This window comes from Pelodiscus sinensis, chromosome 13, assembly GCF_049634645.1.
Source record: "Pelodiscus sinensis isolate JC-2024 chromosome 13, ASM4963464v1, whole genome shotgun sequence".
NCBI lineage: Eukaryota > Metazoa > Chordata > Testudines > Trionychidae > Pelodiscus > Pelodiscus sinensis.
Genome location: NC_134723.1, coordinates 44,966,235 through 44,992,474, shown reverse-complemented (window position 1 = coordinate 44,992,474; position 26,240 = coordinate 44,966,235). Strand labels below are relative to the sequence as shown.

Genomic DNA, 26,240 nt, shown 5'->3' with positions numbered 1-26,240 from the left:
ATCTGATGCAGTGGGTCTTTGCCCACGAAAGCTTATGCTCCAATCAATCCGTGAGTCTATAAGGTGCCACAGGACTCCAATCAGGTGACTGTAAATTCTTACCGCTAGCTAAAGAGTGATTAAGCGAAGACTTGCTTATTGTTACCTACTACTTTGCTGATCATTAGACTGTATATTTTTCTGCTTCTTACCATAGGCTTGAACCCATAAGCTGTGAAGCAGCTGTAATGGTAGGATAATGATTAGGGTGAGTTGCTATTTAAAGAGGAAGAAACCAAACTGAATTTCGCAAAGCATGTGGGCTGTAGTAATGGTTACATAATGGCTTCCGGATGTTACTTTTCAGCAGCCCGGTCCGCACGCTTGGCCTTGCACTAGCTGTCCCCTTTGGCTGCAGCGCCCAAGCTGCCATGTCTGCACCACTACTTTTACCGCGTTTGCCTGACCCTGCTGACTCACCGCTGCAGGGCCTTTCCGGCCATGCAGCCGTCCCGGCCGTGTGTTGCGCACTCACAACTTGGGTGAGATCGGAGGACCCGCATCTTGCAGGTTGGCTCGGGAAATAGTCGTGTGAAATGAAATGAGCAGTCGCAACCCTTACCAAGCTGGGAGGGCTTGCAACTAATCTGGAGAATAGGGTCAGAATTCAAAATGATCCGGACAAATCCCGACGCTGCTATTTGGGGGCAGGGAGACCGACACGAAACCTCAGGCCACGTGACGTTCTGTGGCAGCGTGGCCGGGCCGGAGCTCCGCCTGAGAGAGTTAGCCAGGCCCACGCCCAGGCCAACAGTTCTCCATGGGCGCTTCTTTCGAATGGAGGCATCCCATCCCGGCGCCAGGCAGCGCGCGCCTGAGACGTTTCTTTCCTTATTTACCTGAAGAGGTAACAGTCTGGGGACGCTAAGGCAGGGGATTAGGCCTGGGAGGCGGCAGGAGGCCCCAGGCGTGGGCAGCACACCGATTTCGACCTCTGAGACCCATGGGATGCACACGCCTGGCCCACAAAGTGTTCTCCGGGCCTCCGGTTGAGAACCCCCCTTAGCTCCTCCCAAGCCCTTCTGCTCAGCGCACCACCCAAAGATGGCTCCAGAGCGGGGCCAGGAGGCAGCGGAGCAGGGCATGGGGCAGGGACCCTGACCCTAGATCCCACTGCATGGGGACCCACACTTCTGACCCCACCATGACCCCGTGGGGTTGGGTGGTGGGTGGGAGCCCAGACCCCCGCGCTGACCCTGACCCCATCCCTGCTCAGTGGCAGCCGGCACCCCAGCACCCAGACTCTGGGGTATTTAAATCATGGCTGAATCACGCCTGGGAAAGCTGCAGATTTCAATGTGATGCTTTTCCCTTTTCCAGGCTCAGTCCATGTAATGCCCCTGGAGCACAGCCCCGCTTACAAAGATCCTTATCTGAGCACAAGCCAGACTGCAGGAAAGGGACCCGTGTGAAGAGGGGCAATTGCTTCTTTAAACTCGTGTGTTTAGAGCATGGTTGCCTGGTCACCTACAGGCAAGCAACCCAAAGACTCACTCCCATCCCCAACCAGCCGCCGTGCAGCGACTAGCTCTAGAAAGAACACGGGATGTTAGATAGCAGGTGTGACGGTGCGTCGGGGTTTCCCCGTCTCCTGCACCCCCGTAATGGCACGAACAGACTCCACCAGCCAGTCGAATAGAGGGAGTTTATTGCTCCTCCAGGATACAGCACAGCACAGATGGAATCTGGTTCCAGGGCAGGCCTAGGATGCCTCAGTCCCCCTTGAGATGGGGGAGACTGGGCCACCAGCAAGGTGCCCACACTACGTCACTGCGGGTAATCGAATAGTCATGGAACCGCATCAGACTGCAGCGATTACACGACTATTCGATAGTCCCGGGAGAGGCCAGCAGCCTGTGCGCTCCTGGTCCCATTTCTGGGGAGCCCTGTCACCCAGCGCTGCTGCCTCTGTATCAGAAGCAGCAAGGGCGGGGTGGCAGGCGGAAGCCGGTCCGTGAGGGGAGCCAGTTTAAAAGCCGGCTCCTCACGGGCACTAGTTCCCACCCCCCACTTTGCTGCTTCTGATGCAGAGGCAGCAACAGGGAGGGGATGCATGTAGTCGACAGGATTAACCGATAAACCCCGGCTTGCCGGTTAATTGAGCAGTTGTCTCCACGCTGACATCCCTAACAAGAATCAAACTTTGTTCTTTCATTCACACGGTCCATTTCGCACGAGATAGTCCACCCCTCCAGCCAGAGGTCACAGATGCCCTTCCGGCCTCTCCTTTCCCATCCACTGGCTCCCCAAGCCAGCAGACGGAGCCTGCAAGCGACTGCAGGTGGGGAAAATTCTGCTGAGCTTATTTTGTGCTGCTCCGGTGCAATGCATGTAACGCAACATGACTTATTCACCCACGGCTCTGACTTGCTGGCAGCAAACTATATCTTATGGCAGCCTCGTCACCCCCAACCGCGTACGCTACCCAAAAAAACAGGGGATGGGTCGAGAAAATAACAAGGAACCCATTTTTGTTAGGAGAGGTCTGAATTGTGGTTGACTTTGTTTTACTTGTGTTTTACTTTGCGACACCTTGGCAGTATATAAGAGGCAGAGACGAAACCTGTTCCTAATTGTACTCCTATTTCCAACTCAGCACAGTAAGGAGTAATTGCTAATCAAATGTTAATAAAATGGATACAGACACCAGGTCTGGAAAAGTCATTTTCAGCACTTAGGAAAACACCAAGGAATGTCAGCTGTTTTTTCACCTGCTCGAAAAGGAAATACTTGGCTATACCCGTGTCGCCCGCCTTTAGCCCACTGTAGAGAAATCTGCCAGCAATCTCGAGGTTTGAATTACATAAAGACGGTTAAAAAAAAAGCTAGAGATCGCTGCTTCTCTTGCCGCTTATTTCTAAAAAATCCAAGATTCCCAATAGATGAGGCAAGTTTTATCACCTTGCAGGCCCAAATGGTATCATGAAAAGGCGTCTCGTCACGCCCAGGGGAATTTTCCCCCAGAGGGAATTCTACATTTCAATCGACAGTCACAATAAAAAAGATTCCCCCCATACATACCATCGTGGAGGGGAGTATGCACAGAACTTTATACTCAGCCCAGTAACGGTTTAGCCTGTAGGCTGTGTTCCTTAGCCAAAATTAATTTTCAGTCACTTTCGCTGAAAATCCGAAAGAAAAACATGAGCTAACGAGGTCTTCCCTAATAAACCAGCAGACGTTTTCATTCAGAGGTGGATGGTCTCCTCCACAACACTGGCGTGATGAGTTTGTTTTCTATTCCACAGGTGAACACAACACCCTTTTATAATCTTTGCATTCTTAGAGGACAAACAGACTCTCAGGAAATCACAACCTGTAACATCTTTGCTGTCACCTTGTGCTCCTTGGACTAGGAACACAGTAAGAGCCAGGCTGGCTTAAGGCAGTGACTCATTTCCTGGTCTTATACCAGATGTTCCACAGTAACGGACAAGAAACCTGACAACGGACTATGACAGACTAACCCGCTCTGTCTTCCCCAGAGTTTCTTTCTAATACCTCCAATTAGGGGTTGGCTGACTCCACGAAGCACAAAGGTTCATAGTCCATATAACCGTGGCTGTTCCCATTGTATGTACTGGTGGAGAATCCCGTCTTAAATCTTACTGACTGCTGGCCTCAGTGCTATCCAGTGGCAAGGAGTTCCACAGGGTAACAATGTGTTCTGTAAAAACAAGTATTTTCTTGTGTCTGTTTTAAAATTTTTGTCTTTCAGTTTCTTTGGTGGACTCTTGTCCTCTAATAAGAAGCACTAAACAGGATTGCCCAAGTTTTTAACAGGTATTATTTCCCTCCATCCCTCCATCTTTCTCTCTCTCTCGTGCGCGCACATGCACACACACACACACACACACACACACACTCCTTCTAACAAGTCCCATTCTTTTATGAGTTCTATCTTTCAATCCTTTATTTGTGACAAGGTGACCGGGGCTGCTGGGAGTGTTCCACACACGCATGTGCCATGCACCAAGTAATGGAGTCTGCATGTTTTCCAGTGTTGATTCCATCCCTTTCTTTAGGCACGCGGGCACGCTGCTTGCTTTTTGATCTTCTGCACTGAGCACAGGCCTCTGCTGAACCAGCCACCAGACACCCACCACCTCCCCAAGAAACCACGGTCCCTACGAGGACGCGAAGCATCGACCTGCTGCATGCTGACCGGTGTTTATTGCTAGCTGACACAGCATTAGCAATTCCTACTCGCTTGTGGAGTAAGAGCACGTGCTGCTGCCAAGATTTAAAGCACAGTCGGTGCGACTCTCTGCTTTGCAGGGAGGGGGATGCTTCGTGTGATTGCCCAGCCCAATCCTCAGCTCCTATTGGCTGGAAACAACTGGCCAATAGGAATTGACCCCAGCCAATCTCTCAGCTCCTATTGGCTCGAAACAACCAGCCAATAGGAACTGAGAGTGGGGTATGGGGGCAGTGCCTCTTCCCCCTCCCAGAGCTGAGAGCCACATGGAGGAAGCAGCCTGCAGTTTAAAGTGATCTGGGGCTGCAGCAGGCAGGGAGCTCATCCTGCCCTGGGGGTGCTGCAGGGCTGCTGGCCGGGAGACACGTAGGTAAGCACCGCCCAGCCAGAGCCTGCCCCTCCCACACCCGAACTCTCCCCCACAGGTCACTATCTAAACCCTCTGTACCACCTGTCCCACGTCACAACTCCCCCCCGGCTCTGTACTCCTCCCCCACGCCAGAATCCTCTCCTGCACCCAAACACCGTCTCAGACCCTGCACCCCAGGTCACAACCCCCTCCTTCACCCAAACTCCCTCCCGGACCTCACACCGTCTCCCACACCCCAGTCCCGCACCCCATGCGCCCTTCCGCACCCAACCTCCATCCCAAACCCCACGTCCTCTCCACAGAAGAGTGCGGGGCCCTTGACCACTTCCCAAAATCTTGGCATGGCCCCCCACCAAAAATGATCGCCCCCCCCCCCTGCTTTGAGAGTTCCTGGTTTAATCCGAGCTTCCCTCTTGAAACCGACCCCCCCGTCGCTCGGGTCAGGGGAAATGGACACCGATCCCTCCCCCCGCTCACTGAAATCGGCCCGTCCGGGTTGTTCCAATGGAGCTCCGCAGGAGGAGGAGCTGACCAGCCGTTCTCAACTCCTCCTGGATGAAATGCGGCGTTTCTCACGGCGAGCGGCAGAGGGGACTGGCCGCGATTACTGCTCTGCGAGGAAGCAACGGTTAGTTAACTTTTACTGGCGCTTTTACACACAGGATGATTTAATCCCCGCTGCTCTTGCGCTTTGACAGAGCAGGTGTTACTTCCTCAGCACATGCGCACCGGGCTACATCATGGGGCACATGGGAAAAATAGATTACCTGGGATTTACAACCAGCTCGTCCACTTTCTTTTAGCCATTATTCTGAATTGCCAGTCCCTTGCCATCTCTCCTCCTGCGTCTCTGAATAAAGACTATTTCTGCTTTGGTTTGGGGGTAAGACAGGGAGGAAGAGGAGAACACTAAGGTTAAGGAAACAAAAAACATCCATACTGGGTCAGACCAGTAGTCCAGTGTCCTGTCTTCCAACAGTGGTCAATGCCAGGTGCCCCAGAGCGAACGAACGGAACAGGGAATCATTATGCAATTCCCTCCCTGGTCACCCATTCCCAGCTTTGACAGAGGGTAGGGACACAATTCCTGCCCATCCTGGCTCAGAGCCATCGATGGACCTACCCTCCATGAATCTATCGAGTTTTTTTGAACCCTGTTAAAGTCCTGGGCTACGTCTAGACTGGCATGATTTTCCGAAAATGCTTTTAACGGAAAAGTTTTCCGTTAACAGCATTTTTGGAAAAATCGCGTCTAGATTGGCAGGATGCTTTTCCACAAAAGCATGTTTTGCGGAAAAGCATCCGTGGCCAATCTAGAAGCGGGTTTCTGCAAAAAAGCCCCAATCGCCATTTTCGCCATCGGGGCTTTTTTTGCAGAAAACAGTACTATGCTGTCTACTCTGGCACTTTTGCGCAAAAGTCTTTCAGAAAAAGACTTTTGCCCGAACGGGAGCAGCATAGTATTTCCAGAAAAGCACTGACAATCTTACATGAGATCGTCAGTGCTTTTCCGGAAATTCAAGCGGCCAGTGTAGACAGCTGGCAAGTTTTTCCGCAAAATCATGTGATTTTGCCGAAAAACTTGCCAGTCTAGACACAGCCCTGGAGTGAGAGGCAGGCCTGGAATCCAAGTACTTTCCCCTCGCTCCCTGACAGTCAGGGGACCGGGAAAAAAAGCAAGCCGCATCCCGGAGCGCATGGCTGCTGCCTCTCTCCCCTCCTCCCCCGCCGCTCTGCCTAAATGGCTCCCTTGGTCTCAGATTCTGGGCTCCAGCCTGAGTTCAAACAAGGACACTGAATTTTATAGCCCCACCACCTGAGCCCTGCAAGCCTGGATCAGGTGATGCAGGACAGTGGCAGGTCTTTGACTGCCCTGCAGACATACCACGAGGAGCCTTTCAGTGCACGTCGACGGAACGGTAAGGGACAAGAGCGTCAACAGTCTGCGCTAGTGGTCACAGCGGGGCTGGCCAGCCACAAGCAGAGGTCAGCAAGCAAGAATCAGCTGTTACCCCCCCAAATTTCTCTATCCCTTCCACACTTCAGGGACACTCACCTTTACCCAATTCCGAGGGCTCAAGGTGCAACCCTGTTAATTTACACACTCACCCGTACCCAATTCCTAGGGCTAAGGACATAACTTCCTGTGGGTCTGCAGGATCTTTTGCCACTGAAAGAGCCTTCCACAGTGATATTCTTATTCTCCATTTATTGTCAGTTCCCAAGCAAATACAATACACATGCTACACACACAGTATCATGCTCACCAATCCTGATAAAAGCAGGTAGACTTCCCCTATTGGTCAGGCAAGGTCAGTCTCTCTGGATCTTGGCTGCTGCACGTCTCGGTCGTACAGGGGAGTCCTGGCAGATCTGGTGTTTAGCTGTGCCTTGGAGGTGAGTTCTTCTTCCAGGTCTTCCCCCCTCCTTCTTGAAGTTTCTTTCTTCCTTTCCTCTTTCCTTTCCTTCTTTTCCCCTTTTCTTTCATCATTTTGGACCCCAGTTTATATAGCGAAACTTGAGTCCCGCTTAGCTATACCGTGACCAATGATTTTACAGTAAACTTCCGATAATCCGGCACCTTTAGGACCCAGGGAGTGCTGGATTATCAGATATGCCAGACTATCAGAAGGCGGGGCTATGAGGGGTCTAGGGTAGTGTGGGGGGGATGCCACCCCAGACCTTTCATAGCCCCCCTTCCGATAGTCCGGCTCTGCCCCAGGTGTCCCCGATTCAGCCGCTGCTGGTCAGTTTCAGCAGCAGCTGAATCGGGACGCCTGCGGTAGAGCAGCTGGGGTGCTGCCGGGTTGGTCCGTTTTCTTTGCGGAAGAACAAACGTGCTCTTCCAGAGTTCCCTGGATGCGACACAGGTTTTCCGGGATAAAAACCCCGCAGTCTAGATGTACCCTCACTGATTCAACCATCTGCTATAATGGAAATACCTGACATATCCACATGTATCACAATAAGAACGTGAATACGGTCAATCATTACCGGACATTGAAAAAAACTTCCATGTCTCTGGTGACAATATGGATTCGCTGGAAACTTAAGCAGCTGGTGTCATTCCACCTCAAGCTGCGAAGGTCTCACGAACTAAACAAAATTGGGTCTAATCAATATGTGGAGAGGATGCTTCCAAGAGAAACCTCCATGCTGTAGAGAGCAGTCAGCTCTGCGATAGGTGTCACACTTTCTCTTGGGCAGTATTGAACCAAGACTTAGCTGCAGGCTAAGGAGAAGGTTATGGGATGAATTGCAAAACTGAACTGGCCTTTCAAAAGCCCATGACACCTTTGGTAAGGATGTGGTGGTAGACGCCTGGCCTGTCACCCGAGAAGGAACTAGTCAGATCATTTAGAAAAACATCCAAGCTGAATGTTACTGTGTTCATCTTCATCTCCTAAGCTGCTGCACAGTCTACTGTGCACAATTTCAAACCCTAATGATGGCTGGATTTCTTTCAAGGGAAGGGATTACTACAAACACACAGTTAGTAAAGCACTTTCAGACCACTGAGGACAAAAAGGCACCATATACATGTAAATAATAAATAGCTACAACAAATTAATACCAGCCTGTGTAATTAGACACAATCCAGAAGGTGGATTCATCTCTCGGACAATCACTGCTAGCATCTGGAAAGGACATGTGTGTATGTACCAAACAAGGGTGCCTATTAATGTCTCTGGGACAGGAAAACCATGAATTTGTTTCATTCTATTGCCCAGCTGACCAGACGATACATTAGAGGAATGGACATATGATAGACATGAGATTTACAGCTCATTCATTCAAGGCTTCCGAATGAACCGTAAGCCTCTAGAGAAGAGATCAGGTCTGGCCTATGCTGGTGTTTCAGTTTGGGATTGTGACCCCAGTCACTAGAGGCGGACACACAGAAATGATACATGCTGCAACCCGCTAGATCTAACGGAGGGTGCGGCAGAAGGCTGTTTTGGAGCAGAAGCTCACTGGTTTTACCCTTAAGGCCACAAGGATGAAGTTAGCTGGCAGCTGGGTCGCTTGTGTACACGCACGACTACAGACCATTATGCCCTCTCTCCTACACCGATTTACCAGAAAACCTACCACATTTAAATATGAAGAGCTACTGCTCCGTCCTCTAACCCAGTGTTTCTTAAATGTTTTATGACCAAGGAACACCAAAACAATATTTTTTTTAAATGAGAAACACCAAGGATTTTTTGTCAAGGAAAAAAAGGGGGGGGGTCAGGGGAGGAAAGTTATTGAGCAAAAAAAGAAAAAAGTTGCCTGCCCCTTTAAGGGCAGCCATTTTGAATTCTGTTGTTTTCCGCAGCACACCTCCGATTGCCTCGCGGCACACCGGTGTGCCATGGACCACAGTTTAAGAAACACTGCTCTAACCTATTTTGTATTGTAAGTAGCTACTAGCATCAATCCTCCCATCTCCATGCACAGCGAGGAGCCCCCCCTCCATCTCAATCCCAGAACATAAACTCTCGCTGGTCCCTGGGGACTAGCTTTGCAATGTGACACACTCAGCTTGGGGCTGGCGTTCCCCTGACCCCGTGGCAATTCCTCGATTTAGCTAGAAGCGGAGGACAAGCGACTTGATGATTGCCTGTCCTGTTCATTCCCTTGGGGCATTGGGCACTGTCAGCAGACAGGATCCGTTGGTCTGACTCATCCTGGACATTCTTACGTTCTTAAATAGTGCAGTCTCCCATAAAAGACCCCAGACACAGCAATAGCAAGCATTCACGCCAGGGCTACACTAGACCCGGCAACTTGGCTTAAGGTACACAACTCCAGCAACGTAGAACACATAGCTGGAGTTGACTTACCTTAAGCTGAGCTTGGTGGCAAATGTCCCTGTTGGCTTCTCTTACTCCTCACAAGAGCAGGAGTGCCAGACGCTGGTAGAGGCACCTTCTGTGTTCAATTTAGTGGGTCTTAACTAGACTCACTAAATCAAACTCTGGAAGATCGATCGCAGCAGTGGCAATCTTCCACAGAGTGAAGACGTGGCTTTAGAAACTATAGGTGAATTCTGCCCAGCCTGCTGAGAAGAGAGCCGACATCCCTGTTTTTTCCTCACTCTCCCTTGTGAAGCTGTTGTGAGGCCATTTGATAGAGTAACAGATTGCAATAACTGGCTAGTATGCTATCCAGTTCATTAAAAATATTACAACTGTTATGGGTTCCCTTTAAAATGTAAGGAATCAGACTGACTTACAGGTTGGAAAGCAATACAGGCCCACAGTAACGCACAGCCGCACCATTAGTCTCTACACACACACACCCCACCATGACAGTCGGCCACCAGAGCTGGTCAACACATACACATTTGAACACAAATGGGAACATTTTCAGGAAATCGGCATTTTTAATCAGCCCTAGGACTAGCTGATGTTGGATCATTTTGATTAAACGTTCATGCTTAGAAAAATGGGTAAAAAACTTCCACAATCTTTGTGTGCACCAATTTTCCCCCCACCATCTCTAGCCCCTACCATGTCCACAGGAAAGCCAAAACTGACCGAAGCAGCAGCCTGTTTGGGGACAAACAATAAAATGCCACCCCCCACGCTCCAGGTAGCACCAAATACTTGATTGGGTCCAGCTTTTCGAGGGCGCCTTTATCATTTGAGAGGCCATCTATCACACGAACGCTCTCAGGGAGAGCTTCGTCCTCAATTACGAGGACTAGACACAGAGCAAGATGCTGCTTGATATGACTGATTGGGCCCAAAGTAACTCCCAAGCTCTCTTAATTGGATACCTTTGCATCCGGCTGTTGGTGGGACTTTTGATTTTACAACAATTCCAATTTGATTCCCTTCATAACAGGATAAAGCCCAGCTACTCTTCCAGGATATCTGGTGTTTGTTTTCCAACGGTGTGGTTTGTGCATCAGCTGCATGTTTGGATGCACAAGAAAATGTATCCTGTTTAAAAGGGATTTTTTTCAAATTGATTTCCACCGCATTGTTTCAAGCCCATTCTCTGCAGGACACACCTGACACTACTTTGTATGTGCAGCCATTCAGCATGACAGCTGAGATTAGAACTGAAAACCCACACACCAGAAAATGGAGTGCTTTGCCTTTTCCCGTCCTATTATCTAGTTCAAGAGCCACAGAGAGTTGAGGCCATAGTGAGGTGAAATGGCTTAACTAGTAACATGTTAACATGGGGTAAAATCCTGGCCCCATGAAAGTCAATGGCAAAACGCTGGGATTTCTCCCTTGGGGTTGATGGACTTATAAACCAGTGGTGGGCAACCCATGGCCCAAAGGCCACATGCAGCCCATCGGGGTTCTATGTGTGGCCCACAAGACGTTTTGTTTACCGTGGCCCATGATTCTGCTGGTTTCCGTCTGCATTCCTGTTTCCTACTAGCATTACTAGAGCGACACACGCTGAACGCCACCAAGACTGGCCTTACCGTGAGGTGAACTGAGGCGGTCGCCTCAGGTGCCAGACTGTGTGTGTGTGGGGGGGGGGAGAGGGCGCCACTAGAACCCAGAGAATCGAGACCTTTCAAAGTTTTGGCCCAAGTGAAGGGGCATGGGGGCGTCATTTGAGCTCCCCGCCTCAGATGCCAAAATGTGGTGGGCTGGCCCTGAAAGCCAGGGCACAACACTGAGTGAGAGAGCCATGCGCCCCCTCTGCCATCGAAGTGCTGCCACGGTTCCATCGGCACCCCCGCCAATTCTAGGGAGGCACGCGCAGTGAACAAAACTGTCCTATCCCGGGAGACCGTCTTGGTTACGACCAGCTTGTGGTCCACTGAGATGAAGGAGACCCACACACTAGCCTAGTGTTTATAGGAGTAATCCCAAAGCCCTTTTTGAGCTCGTCTGAGCGCACTGGCTTGGTAAAATATTGGTTTTGCCATGAAAACGAATTCAGATTTGTTTGTTGTCTGCTAAGAGCTCATTAATCCAAAGGTTTGACCCGCCCCGAGACTGCAGTCAAATGACCTGCAGAAGAGAATGCGTGCTTAGCCAAAAGAGGTGCGATGGGGCGTCTACCAGACACAAAACCTGTTCACCTCATCGGTGGCATCGAAGGAAAGCCAGGGACACGTGAGCTGAGGAGGCCCAGCTGAGGGCGGAGCTAGGACAGATTTATGAAGAGAGGAAGTCGGTGGTGTGAGACGAGGCTGTGAGGTAGGATGGCCACTCCCTAGAAAGGAGGGGAGTTGGCTAGAGGAGAAAAGGAGGCGCAGGGGGAACAAGTAAGTCCTGGGGCCCTGCCTTGGACCGCAGACTCTGGCAAGAACTCAAGAGGGCCTGAGGTAGCTGTGGGGAGTGGTGGAAGCTGCTGTAGTAGTGGGCCAGAAGATAGGGAAGACTGGCAGGAGAGAGCCAAGGAAACAGTAGCACTGCCAGGACTAGCGCAGAAGGTGGTTGCTTGGTACAGGGTCTCTGGACTGGAACCCAGAGCGGGAAGTAGATTGGTAGACTGAGACCTCAGAGAGGTTGTTGTCTGGTTGGTGGGCCTGGAAGGGACTCACTATAATGATCTGGCCATAAGGCTGAGTCATAAAGAGGGAGCACCCCAAGTCCAGAGAGGCAAAAGCAAAGAAGGAGCAATAGAAGGAGGGGAGCTAGTCCACAGATGAGCCACAAGGAGGCACCCCAGAAGTGAGCGGTTACCCCCATGACAAAGGGAGATTGAAATTTGGGGGCGGGAGGGGGGGGACGGGACAACCGGTGAGCTTTTTATTTTTTGCCTTTAGGTTTTTTCAAACATGGGATTGTCCCTTTCCTGGTCCTCGCCCCTCCGTTTCCGAAGTTCATTCCGAGGGGAAGCACCAAGAGGATACGTCCTTCGCCTGTGACGAACCCACTGCTGCATTCTCATTAGGGACAAAGCTCTGGGTGGGATAACAGTGCAAAGTGCTTTAGGTTTTTCTGGTAAAATCTGACGTGTTTATTTCTTTCCAAAACCTCTGACCGATCTGTGTAGGAAATAAACTATCCATGGCCGGATGGAGCTTTTACTGAAATTGAAGGGAGTTTTGCCATAGACTGACTGGTCTTTTCTCTCTCACACTTCTATAGGGTTAAATCCACATGTGTACAGAGGACCAGCAAAAGGAATATGCATCACTAAAATTCGATTTTATGTGCGAAGTAGGACTTCCAGACCAGCCTTCTGCACGGATGAATTTCACCCTTAGTGAACAGTGTTAATAAAAACAACGAGCACTCCTGTGGCACCTTAGAGACTAACAAATCTATCATCGAATGAAGTAAGTTTTACCTATGAAAGCTCATGATAGATTTGTTAGGCTCTAAGGGCATGTCTACAGTAGAATTATTTTGAAATAGCTTATTTCAAAATAATAACTCCTGAAATAATAATTTCGAAATAACGTGTCCACACTAGTGGGAAGCCTCAAAACTAATCCGAGGCAGCTTCTATTAATGTGGACATGCTACTTCAACTCAGAGTCCAAGACTGCACAGGGGAGTCATTGGTTTGAATGACTCTGGAGAGCTGTTATTTCAAAATAGCGGCACCGGAGAGTCCACCTTACCGCTGTTTCGAAAGAACGACTTCGAAATTAGCATTCTTCCCCTACGAAAGCAGGAGTTATTATTTTGAAATAACCAGCCCATTAATTTGAAACAATGGGGTTGGTCGTGTGGACGCTCCGCTAGTTATTTCGAAATAAGGGGGGTGGTTTCGAAATAACTCTGAAGTTTAGATCCAGGTGCTCCAGGACTGCTCTTTTCTTCTTTTTTTTTAAAGTTACAAACTACCCTTCTGAGTTTTAATCAAAAAGATTCTTCATGGCACCACGGTATGGTATCACTTTTACATGGCATTTGGACTATTCCATAGACTAACAATGGGCAGTACTTCAAATTCCAGGGAACATTTAACAATTGCAAGCACTGTATGAACCGATATGTGGAAAGGAAGATTGTATGTACTAGCGATGTGAAAATGTAACCGTGTACATGGTCAACCAATGAGCCTGGGCTCATCGATTAATGTTCACGGTTACACGCAGGCTCTCGGTATGTGCAGGGAGTTGGTTTAAAAACCAGTTCCTGGTGTTCACTGGCTCCCAGCGAGTCCACTCCCGCCCAGCGTGAAATTTTCAGTAATTACACGGTTACTCAATTACATGTATTTTAACATCCCTAGTCTGTACAACAATCAAGAAACCTAATTTTCAATAAATTGACTAGAAAGTCAGAGGCAGATTATTCCATAACCAATGATAGTTTTAAAAAATCAATTCAATTAACTCAAGGCTGATATGCAATATAGGGAAAAATAATCCTCTCTGTGTGACTTATTCTTAGAGTTTTCTCACACTGAGCCCAATAAAGCCAGGATGTTTGTGGGCAATAGTTCATATAAGCTGATGTTATGGAAATGTCCCAGGAAAGTATACCACTTTTGGAATTCAAAAGATCTATTCAAACAAATGTTGACACTTTACGTATGGGTCTCAACAAAGATGCTAATTATCTCACCCATTACAAAGATAGCTTCCCCAATTATCACCCCTAATGTCATTACCTCACAGACACTAACCTTCCCCCCTCGCCCCACCTCTGTTCTAAAATTTGATTTGTCAATTTGATATGTGTTCACTTTTTTTGATTGTATCACTTTGGTATATATGGTCGTGCCAATTTTCTTCCACAAATTGATCTGTAGAAGTGGGCCTGGCCCCACGAAAGCTCATCACCTAATAAACCATCTTGTTAGTCTTTAAAGCGCTACATAGTCCTGTCTTTTGTTTCAGCTACACCAGACTAACACGGCTGCATCTCTATCACAAATTTTGTTTTAGTTAGTATGTGTCACATGTCCCCTTATTTCACTGGCCTAGCAGCTCTCTTGTAATTGCTGCTTGCATATGTAGCTAGACTCCGGAGAGAGTGTTTACAACGGTGTGTTAACAAGAGCCAATGAATGGCTTCTGAGTCACAAATGGACAATGTCGTTAGTCTTTAAAGACCAGCCCTAGCCTTGGTGGAACTATAGATTATTTCATGCAGTCGAAAAAGGAATTAGCTGTTACATTCCAAAACACATTTATCATTTTTTTTAATCTTCTGTCATTTTATTTAATAGCCTTAAAAATAAATAATGGTGAGGTCTGGTTGCTTTCAACGGCATGTGGTTTTAATATTTTAATTGCTAGAAACTGTTTCATAAGGCTGCCCAAAAAGGCATGCCCAAATAATTATTTTGTTTATTACATTTCTTGTGAGGATTTGATAAATTACATTCTATCCATGCAGTGCACTAAAACATACATTTCCAAGCTGGAAAACTAGCCAGCAGGGACTCATTTAGTTATACACTGCTCAATACTGTATGCTCACTGATACAGAGTGGGGATGATTTCATCTGACAAATCAGGCCGTTGGCACCTTTTGCTAATGACTGCGCGGTCGTATGGCTACCAAATTTAAATGCAATGTACGCAGGAGATATGGCAACACCTAATACAAGGCATCAGGAGGGGATTTCATCCAATCTGTCTCTGCTTCCAGCGTGGCAAAGTGGAAAACACATTTCGGAAAGACGTGTGAAAGCCACGGGGTTTCCCATCACACAGTTAATAAGACGCCCACTTGGAACGAGTGACCAGCAGGAGCCGAGAAAGTCGTTTTACAACCCGTCAGGCGGCTCCCCCTTAAATATCATCTTCAGCACGTGCAACGCCATGGGTCGGAGATCACCCACCTGGCACTCACATTGTCGTGGCAGGAACGCCCCGATGGCTCTACGCGGAAGAGTTACAGTCACTGCTGGAAATTGCAAGGTCTTTAGTTGGCGCTAAGTCCACCCCACCCATTGTAAGGACAGCAGCAATGTCCACACTGAGTGGGCAGCACATCTGCCAGCTTCCTGTCTGCTGAAGGTGGGGCAGACAGATTCAGTCTCTTTCTGGTCTGAGTTCCTTTGCCCAGGGCTGGCCTGAGCCATTCCTGCACCCCGGGCAGCGGGTGCGCGATGCATGCGCGGCTCCGCCCCCGGGAACATGGCGCATGCGTGGCCCTGCCTCCTGGCGCGCTGCACACCTTACAGCTGCAATCAGGTGCACGGTGCCTGATGGCAGCTCTAAGGGATGCCGCGCAGCCTCCGGCCCCGGGCACGCGGTGCCTGATAGCAACTCTAAGGGGCACCTCGCGGCTGAACACACGGCGCCCCTTACAGCTGCCATCAGGTGCCCCCCATAGATTGGCGCCCAGGGCAGCTGTCTGGCTAGTCCCCCCCCTTAATCCAGCCCTGCCTTTGCCTGACATGCCAATCGCTCAGCAGATGCATGACTGCCATTACTCTGTGCCCATGGTATATGCCAGGGAGGTGTTCCCAGTCACCAAGGCTAGGTCTACACTAAAGGCGAAGGTTGAATTAAGATCTGCAACTGATAAGTAGCTGGAGATGATGTACTTTAATTGAAGTTTCTACGCTGTCTCCACAGAGAGAGGCTGATGGGAGCAAACACTCCCATCAGCTTCCCTTACTCCTCGCAGGAGCACCGGCTGCTGATGGTGTCGCCCTCTGAGTTTGATTTAGCAGGTCTTTACTAGACCCGTTAAATCACACTCCAGAACATCGATTGAAGCAGTGTCAATCTTCCCCCAAGTGAAGACATGATCAGAGAAAGGTCTTCCTTTACCAAGGTTAGAAAAGAAGAAACTAAGGGAGGTATGATAGAGGTCTATAAAATCATGACTGGTGTGGAAAAAGTGAATAAGGGAAAGGTTTTTTTACTTATTCCCACAATATAAGAGCTAGGGATTATCAAATGAAATTAATAGGCAGCAGGTTTAAAACAAAAGGAAGTTTTTCTTCACTCAGCACACAGTTAACCTCTGGAACTCCTTGCCAGAGGATGTTGTGAAGACTGGGACTTTAACAGGGATGTTGTGAAGACAGGACACTGGGCGAGATGGACCTTTGGTCTGACCCAGTCTGGCCGTTCTGATGTTCTTAAGGTAAGGCTTGGAGGGAAGCTAAGAGAACACCTTGCAAAAATAATGAGGAGTCCTGTGGCACCTTAAAGACTAACAGATTTATTCAGCCATTAGGTTTTATGGGCAAAGACCTCTCTCGTCAGATGCAACTGCATTGTGCACATGCGGCAGTTTCAGTATCGTAGTACTAATGCATACATTTCAAAACTGGAAATCTAGCCATCAGGGACTCATTTTGTTAGACACTGCTAACTATTGTATGTTCACTGATAAATACTGGGGATAATTCTATGTGACAAAGTGGGTCTTTGCCCATGAAAGCTTAAGCCCAAATAAATCTTTAAAGTGCCACAGGACTCCTTGTTGTTTTTGCCGATACAGACTAACACAGCGACCCCTCTGGTAGTCCCTTGGGATGCAGACATGCCACCAAGGGATGGAAGACATACAGTCATGATACAGTTACCAAATCTCTTTAGTTTACATTAGATTCACCAACGCCATCGCCTTTTGGCCACTTTCTAAATGAACCCATGCCTCAGTAGTGAACGTTCTCTGCAAGTACAGGTTCAACCTCTCTAGTCCAGCACTCCCTGGTCTGGCAACATCCGTGGTCCGGCAGGATTTTAACGAGCCAGATGTCCACTTCTCATGGGTGTGGCCAAGTTTCCCACGGTCCCAGAAAGTTTGTTTACAGCCACCAGGTCTGGCTCCCAGTGTTCTGTGCTGTGATTTAGCTCTAATTTACCCTTAAATGTCCTCTAAGAGCCCAGAAAGCAGTGGGAGTTTTGGTGATACTGCTAGACAATATTGACCTCCCGTGGTCCAGCAAATTCTCCAGTTCGACACCGGTCAGGTGATGAAGGTGCCGGACTAGAGAGGTTCAACCTGTAGAGAATACACAATCTTAGTCAAGCTAAGTACCTTTCAACACAACTATTTAACCTTCGATTCTTCTTCTGCAGACTCGCGATGTGTGTTGCGTCACAGGGCCGCCTTTTGTCTTTAGAGGCCTGATTTCCTCCTTTCTAGCTGAATTTTACTGCCTCTTGCACTTCCTAATTTTGACTCTGATCCTACCGTGAAACTCAGGCAGGGAGCTCCAGCTGCACAGCCCGAGAGAGTCTACTTGCTTAGACCAGACTGGAGGCTCTGGGCTTTAAACTGGCCATGTGAAAAAAGGCACGAAGGTTTCCCTTTGTAAAACAAGCCTGTTCCTAGAAATCATATAATCTCCTTATGTTCTAGGGAATCAATCAAAGTTAATTTCCCAGGGTTTGTGAAAGCCGATTGCCTGGACTGCGATTCCCCAATGGTTTTTGTTTTTTTCCAAGAGCTTAGATGGCTCTTATATTTCTGGCTAGAGAATATGCAATATGATAAAAACACAGTCCCTACACAGTGTAATAAATTACGGATCGTTTGATGTGCAAACCAAAGATCTGTCAAGCGCCAATATGTTTGAAATATTTGAAATGAGTCCTGCTCTCCAGTGTCTGGACATTTAAAATATGTTTCCAGGACTCTCGATTGTCTAACGACACGTCTTGCCCACTTATCTTCCTGTTAGGTGTTGCGTGCCAATTCTTACCAAGTATTGGTCCAAAATGATGCTTTTTCCCTGGACATAGTCCCACCAGAAAGGCGGGAAAGGGGGTTAGCTCAGCCTATGACTGGTCCAGTGGATAAAACACTAGTATAGGACTTGGACAACATGGGTTCAAGGTTCCTCTCAAGAAATTCCCTGAAGGCCCAGAGACTTAGCTTTGCTTCCTGTCAGTCCCTGGGAAGAGCTGTAGTGCTCTACCTCAGAAGGATGCTGTGAGGAAATAAAAACAGAGGCCAATTACAACTCATTTCCCTCTAAGAGCCTCTTAGCTTCCCAAATGTAATAACACCAGTATCTATGGCTGAGCTATCCACGCACAATTTGGTCTAAAGGCAACAGAATCCAAGTACATAAGACCAATAGTCCATATTGGGTCAGACCAATAGTCCATCTAGCTCAGTGTCCTGTCTGCCGCCAGTAGCCAATGCTAGATGCCCCAGAGGGAGGGAACGCAACAGGGTATCCTCACGTGATCCCTCTCCTGTCACCCATTTCCAGACAGAGGCTAGGGACACCATTCCTACACACCCTGGCTAATAGCCATTGATGGACCTAACCGCCGTGAATCTCTCTAGCTCTTCTTTGAACCCTGTTAAAGTCCTGATCTTCACCACATCCTCTGGCAAGGAGTTCCACAAGTTGACTGTGCACTGAGTGAAGAAAAATTTCCTTTTGTTTGTTTTAAACCTGCTGCCTCTTCATTTCATGTGGTGACCCCTAGTTTTTATATTGTGGGAATAAGCAAATAACTTTTCCTTATTCACTTTCTCCATACCACTCATGATTTTATAGACCTCTATCATATCCCCCCTTAGTCTCCTCTTTTCTAAGTTGAAGTACCGAGATGATGATAAACCAGCTCACCCACAAATAGAGCCACTCACAAATCACACATTAAAAAAGAGACAAAAAGCCAGCTGGTCGTGTCAAGCTTATTACGAATCATGCTGCAGAAAACTCACTCCCCGCCCCAGAAGATCTCACCTGAAACGTTAAACGTACTCAAACTGCTGTGTGTTTTCTCTTGAAAAGACCAAACCCACTCAGCTCAGACAAACCTTTCTATTTCCCCTTTTGCATAGTTTTAACTTGCTGCTTTCCTTACAACCTCTGGGAATGGCATTCCGGAACGAGGTCCACAAGGTTGCTTGAGAAGCAAGCAGGTTCTACCACACAGAACACTACCAGGGAGGGGTCTATCGGTTATGAATACATTTATTTAGATTCCGATGGAGAACCCGGATTGATTAACGAGTGACAGAACGACACGATTTATTCACCATCCCTGAACAAGCTCCAGAGAATTCTGAAGCTTTGTCATGCTTTTGGAAAAGGATTCATTTCCATAGCATGAACAGCATATAACAAATGAAGGCTAAAACACTGAAAAACATAAATTACATCTCTGAGTGATGTCCAAGAGTTAAAGAACAGGTTTGGAACTCAACTAACCGAGTCAACATGTGCCTCTGGAATCAGAGGTTCATCTCTCATCCAAAGAACGGCCTGGGAACCATTTGAAAGACACTGATGCTAGCGACGAGCTACCTAAAGAGAATGCATTTCGGAAACCTGAGCATGAAGAACTAACCGCTGAAAAGCAGCTCTCCTTGACCTGAGAGCCTCCAGAAACTGCCTTTAAAAGATGCTCTCCTTTTGAGTCGAGGAGATGAGCTATTTTCATCTCTTTTCTAGTTTGGGAGTCCACATCGGAAGCCAACACCTAAAGAGCATGTCTGTGACCCAACCAGACTTGCTGCGTCTCAGATCTCCTCCACTTTGGGAGTCCATTGTGCAGCCCGGATGCGAACGAGACAGAAAAACTTTCCCAGGCCAAGGGTGGAAGCGCAAAGGTGAGATTCAATCCCCCAAATCCCATGTCTAAGCAAGATCCAAATTTCCTTTTACCTGGATCCGCACCATTTACCTTGGCTTAATGTATTTGTCTTGACTACTGGTTCATAACTACTCCTCAGCTATTATCTTTTGCTTTCAAACGGTTTTCTTCCAAACGCTTTTCCAATGACAAACGGCCTTTCCCCCAAATGTTAACGTTTTCTCAAAGGCGTTTGCTTTTTCAAAACGTTCCCATTCTACGTATTTACATATGTAAAAACCGCACAATTAACGGAACCGTGCGATGGTAAAGCAGTAGACTTTGGTTGCCACCTACTGGTCTAGTCATAGCATTGGGAAATGCCATCCTGTCATCAGCTCACCTTCCACACGTCCTTTTTCCTCCATTTTTTCCCCCCGTTTCAAAATTGGAAAATGTGGCGTCTCTTTACTTTGTTTGGGGTTTATCTTTATTTATATCATAGCTTCACGGTTTTTTCTTCTCCCTCCCCCTTCTTTTTCTGTTATACAATTGGAAGGTTTCCCTTTTTCTTCACTCATCTGAGGAAGTGGGGTTTGCCCATGAAAGCTCATGATACTAGATACATACAGGCAGTCCCCGGGTTACGTACAAGATAGGGACTATAGGTTTGTTCTTAAGTTGAATTTGTATGTAAGTCGGAACTGGCTCCAGATTCAGCCGCTGCTGCTGAAACTGACCAGGGGCTGACTACAGGAAGCTGGAGGCAGAATTGCTCTGCCCCCAGCTTCCTGGAATCAGCCACTGATCAGTTTCAACAGCGGCTGAATCTCGAGCCTGGGACAGAACAGCTGGGCTGCCAGGTAGGTCCCTGCAGGACCAACCCGGCAGCACCCCAGCTGCTCTACCCCAGGGTCCACAACAAAAGCCTGGTCTGCTGGGGGGGGGGCCACTAGCTGCGCCCCCCCCAGCAGACCAGGGACACGGGGAGCAAAGCCGCAGCGGCGGCGGGGTGCCGCGCCTCTGAGGCTTTGCTCTGGCAAAGCCTCAGAGGCACGGCACCCTGCCGCCACTGCAGCTTTGCTCCCCGTGTCCCTGGTCTGCTGGAGATGGTCCCCAGCAGACCAGGGGCACCCGGAGCAAAGCCGGGGAGCAGCTTTTCTCGCCCCGGAGGTCGAGGTGGCGGGACCGCTGCGCTCTGGGCGGTCCCGCTGCCTGCGAGCTCCGGGGCGAGAAAGCCCCGTTCGTAAGTGCGTAACTCAGGGACTGCCTGTAGTTTTGTTAGTCTCCAAGGTGCCACAGGACTCCTCATTTTTTCAAAGTTACAGACAAACACGGCGACCCCTGACCCTTACCCACAATTCAGCTGAGTTATTTACCCTGGCTTTCCCATGAGCCTTAGCTTCCTAGCAGCCTGAATAGCCCAGAAAAGGCCTGACTGACCCGAGCTGGCAGCAGCATTGCATAACCATTTTACGTCAGCCCAGGGCTGGCTTGAGGGAAAATGGCACCCTGGAAGACCTTGTGTTTTGGGGCCCCTGGACCTTGTGGGCACAGCTTTAAATTTGGGGTCTCGGGGGTGCCACTGTGCAGCTGAACCCCACTGCAGCCGCTCCTGCCTGAGATCCCGGCTCCTCGAGACTGACTCAGACTCACAGACTTTAAGGTCAGAAGGGACCATTATGATCATCTAGTCTGACCCCCTGCACAGTGCAGGCCACAGAATCTCACCCAACCCTCTTGGAATAATCCTCTCACCTGTATCTCAGATATTGAAGCCCTCAAATACTTTGAAGGCCCCAAGATGCAGAGAGTCCTCCCGCTGTGATCTGTACCCCATGCTACAGAGGAAGGCGAAAAACCTCCAGAGCCTCTGCCAATCTACCCTGGAGGAAAATTCCTTCCCGACCCCAAATATGGCGATCAGCTGAACCCTGAGCATGTGGGCAAGACTCACCACCCAGAAAGTTCGCTATAGTAACTCCTATCATCCCTCCATTGGCCTATTTCCCACTGATAACGAATGGTCAATTAGTTACCAAGATCATGTTATCTCATCAAACCATCCCCTTCATAAACCCATCTAGTTTAATCTTGAAACCAGATAGATCTTTTGCCCCCACTACTTCCCTTGGAAGGCCGTTCCAGAACCTCACTCCTCTAATGGTTAGAAACCTTCGTCTAAACTTCCTACTAGCCAGTTTGTATCCATTTGTTCTTGTGTCCACATTGGTATTGAGCTTAAATAATTCCTCTCCCTCCCTAGCATTTATCCCTCTAATATATTTAAAGAGTGCAATCATGTCCCCCCTCAGCCTTCTCTGAGGCCCAGCCTGGACCGTAAGGGCGGCTGCTGGGGCTGGGGGCAAGCGTGTGTCGTGACTATGGATCCCACACTCGGTGGGACTCCTCCGGTGGCAGAGGGCTGAGGCAGGAGGCTCATGCCAGGCCGAGCTCAGAGCCGGACAGCTAGCCCCTCGCTCTCACCACAACAGGCTGATGAAATCCAAGGCCTTTCCCTCATCGGGCAAAGCCGGGCGAGTTTGGGAACCCCCCTCACACCCACCTGGTTGATGTGTTTCAGTTTGTCGATGAGCTGGCTGATCACTGGCTCGGGGCCCTTCGTTTTCATCTCGTGGGCGCCCGCTTGCGCCTTCCCTCCGTTCCGCGCCGCCTGGGGACTGTACCTGTGCGAGAGAACACAGAAGTCAGCCTGGGGCGCCTGGCTGGAAAATCAGCCATTGGTATTTCTTGCTGCCCCACCGCAGGCCGGCTGCCTTCCTGCCACGGGGGAAAGCACAACCTGCCTCGGGAGGCCGAGTACGTTCTTATTTTGAATCATACAATCCCACGGCGGGCAGAGACCTCCGGAGTCATCGAGTCCAGCCCCCTGCCCAAAGCCGGACCCACCCCAACTCAATCAGCCCACCAGGGCTTTGTCAGGCCAGGACTTAAACACCTCTAGGGATGGAGATTCCACCCCGTCCGTAGCGAACCCATCCCAGGGCTTCCCCACCCTCCTAGTGGAGTGGTTTTTCCTCAGATCCAACCTAGACCTCCCCCACCGCAATGTGAGACCACTGCTGCACCCGGGCAGTAGTGGCTGGATGAGGGGCCGAACCAAGATCACCAAAGCTAGATTATGGCCTCCCCTCCTACCCAGGCCACAGCAGGAGGGGGCTGCCCCCAGCCCTTCCTGCAGCCGGACCTCGGGGCCGGGAATAGGATGCTGCAGCCAGATGGAGGCTGGACCCTGACTGGGGCCTTGTTGGCCAGGCTGCTGCAGCCGGTGCCCAAGCCAGGACACCACGGCCGGCCTGTTGCAGCAGTCACGGGGCCGCCAGGGCTGGGCCGCAGGGTCTGCCCCAGGAGCACGGTGGCCGGGGCAGACCGGCTGTCAGACGAGGCTGTAACTGAGCCGCTGGGGCCAGATGGAGGCATCTGCCGCCGCCAGCCCTGCTCTCTATCCGGGCTGGGAGCGCGCAGGCGTCCCCGACCGCGCGCCCTCAGCCGGCCCGTCCAACGAACAGAGCGTCCCCGCCAGCCCTGCACCACAGCCGGTGCACGTCTGGAGACCTAGGCTAAGAGGCTCCCTCCCCGCCGTGGTGCCGACAGCAGCTCGTGTGACAGGGTTCCCGCTGGAACTGACGAAGGCTATGTCTACACTCGCGGCTTCTTGCGCAAGTACTATGCAAATGAGGCTAAGCGTGAAATATCGCTGAGCTTCATTTGCATATCTAATGAGCCACCATTTTTTGCAGAAGAGGCTCTTGCGCAAGAAGGAGTGTCTACACTGCCCCTTCTATCGCTGTGCCCATTTTACAGATGTGAAACGAGGAAGAGAGAGTCAAGTCGCGATTCACCAACATGCGTCAGCTGGATTTTAAAACTGATTTCCATTCTGGAAATCCCAACACCACTTGACTTGAAGCTGGCGTGAAACACGAAGCCCAGTTAGCGGCTCCTTTCAATCAGGCCCTTTGTAACTCAGTCAAAGAAGCCTGTGAAAAGCCTCCCTGCTGTACATTTAATCTACCTTGTAACACTCTGCATTGCCACCTTTATACCCGTGTGCTACCCAGACAAAGTCGAATTAAAGTATCACTTGTCTTGCCTGAAAGACTTTTATTAAAAAACAAGTGTGGGTGATTCCTTTGGGACTCCGCATTTAAATGTTGAACACACAAACTTCTGTCTATATTTTGAGAAAAGTCTTCCCGCAGGATAATTACTTGGGTGCGGGGGGGAGGAAGGAAGCACAAAGTGCAGCGACACACACAAAAACAACAGCCCCCGATGCAGTACAGCCCATCAGCACCCGACTAAAATCCCATGAAAGGTCAGCACGGTCTCATGATTTCAGCAGAGGTTGCAACAACGTATGTTTCTAAACAAACAGAGCTGGCTTTCTACCAAACACACTGCAGCACAATCGTTTCAGAGGGGTGGCTGAGTTCGCCTGTAATAGAAAAAGCTTTAAAAAACCAACTAATTCATCTGAAGAAGTGGGTTGTGCCCACGAAAGCTCGACACACCATCTAAAAAAAAATTATTATTTTTTGGTTAGTCTCTAAGGTGCTGCAGGACTATTTGTTCTTTTTTAAGTTTTTTCTACAGCAAAATCAATATTCTCAGGGCGCCATCTTGTGGAAAGACCCATTACTACATGAATTAAACAGTTCAATTACAGGCCCCCGCCCTCGCTATAAGTCCAAGATCGGTTCCAAAAACCTTGGAGTTATAGCAAAATTGGCGATTTTTTCCCCGTGGCTGACTTCCATTTGCGCAAATTGAGGGTTTTTTTTGTGTGTGACTTAAGAGCAGGGAATGGGAGAACTTATAACGCATCAGTTCCTAGGAGCATCAACGTTAGTGTGGAACGGATGTATACCGGGGCGACTTATAGCAGGAACGCCCTGTACTACATTCAATAAACAGACCCCTTGTTCCTTCAAGAGCTGGGTCTCGTTTTACACACACACACACACACACACACACACACACACACACACACACACACACACACACACACGAGAACTCAAGAGCTGGGTCTCGTTTTACACACACACACACACACACACACACACACACACACACACACACACACACACACGAGAACTGTTTTTTCACACCATCCCTGAATGCTACCACACCAAGCAACCATGTCGATTAAACTACACGAGCAACAGGAACACGCAACGGCCAGGCTTTAGATGCCTAAGAAATTGCCACCTTTGCTGTCTTTCTGTGACGCTCATTTTAAAATGCAGAGACATTAAACGACGCGGCTGAAAAGCGGTCTGGCGCTTCAGAGGGATTTAATTCCTGGGGTCTGTAGAGGAGAGCAGAGCTGAGCCCGGTTTTCGGTGCACAGCAAAATCAAAGGAATACATTTCTTCTGGAATCGTGTTATACAAATGCAGATAAACGGATCTTGTGATCCCTGGGCAGGCAAAACTCCCTCGGAAGTCAGTGGGAGATGTTTCTGGGCAAGAATTGCCAGATCAGACGTTCTGCGTCCTAGGACGATGATGATGGAGCACAGGAGATGTGGTAGGGTCAGGGGGGTGATATGCAGTGACCAACATGCAGCGAGAGTGGAGAATATAGAAGAATCACCCAAGAACTAGAGGTCACTAAATGACATTAATAGGTAGTGAGTTTACAACAAACAAAAGGAAGTTTTGCTTCATACAGCGCACAGTCAACCTGTGGAACTCCTTGCCAGAGAAGTGAAGACCAGGACTTTAACAGGTTTTAGGAAAGAAATAGATAAATTCATGGAGGTTAGGTCCCTAATGCTTACTAGTCAGGATGGGTAGGAATGGTGTTCCTCACCTCTGTTTGTCAGAAGCTGGGAATGGGTGACAGAAGAGGGAATCACTTAGAATCATAGAATAATAGGACTGGAAGGGACCTCGAGAGGTCATCGAGTCCAGCCCCCCGCCCTCAAGGCAGGACCAAGCTCCATCTACACCATCCCTGACAGATGTCTATCTAACCTGTTCTTAAATATCTCCAGAGAGGGAGATTCCACCACCTCCCTTGGCAATTTATTCCAATATTTGACCACCCTGACAGTTAGGAATTTTTTCCTAATGTCCAATCTAAACCTCCCCTGCTGCACTTTAAGCCCATTACTCCTTGTCCTGTCCTCAGAAACCGAGAGGAACAAATTTTCTCCTTCCTCCTTGTGACACCCTTTTAGATATTTGAAAACCGCTATCATGTCCCCCCTTAATCTTCTTTTTTCCAAA

At 49.1% G+C, this 26,240-nt stretch overlaps 1 protein-coding gene across 2 annotated transcripts in view; it reads right to left on the bottom strand.

The window, feature by feature from the left end:
• Nucleotides 1–26,240, bottom strand: part of GPC3 (glypican 3) — a 299,836-nt gene that overhangs the window by 61,492 nt on the left and 212,104 nt on the right. For both annotated transcript variants that reach the window (XM_075941138.1, XM_075941137.1), the window contains exon 6: nt 22,550–22,670. In XM_075941138.1, the coding sequence (XP_075797253.1) occupies nt 22,550–22,670 (121 nt within the window). The remainder of the gene's footprint in view (nt 1–22,549; nt 22,671–26,240) is intronic.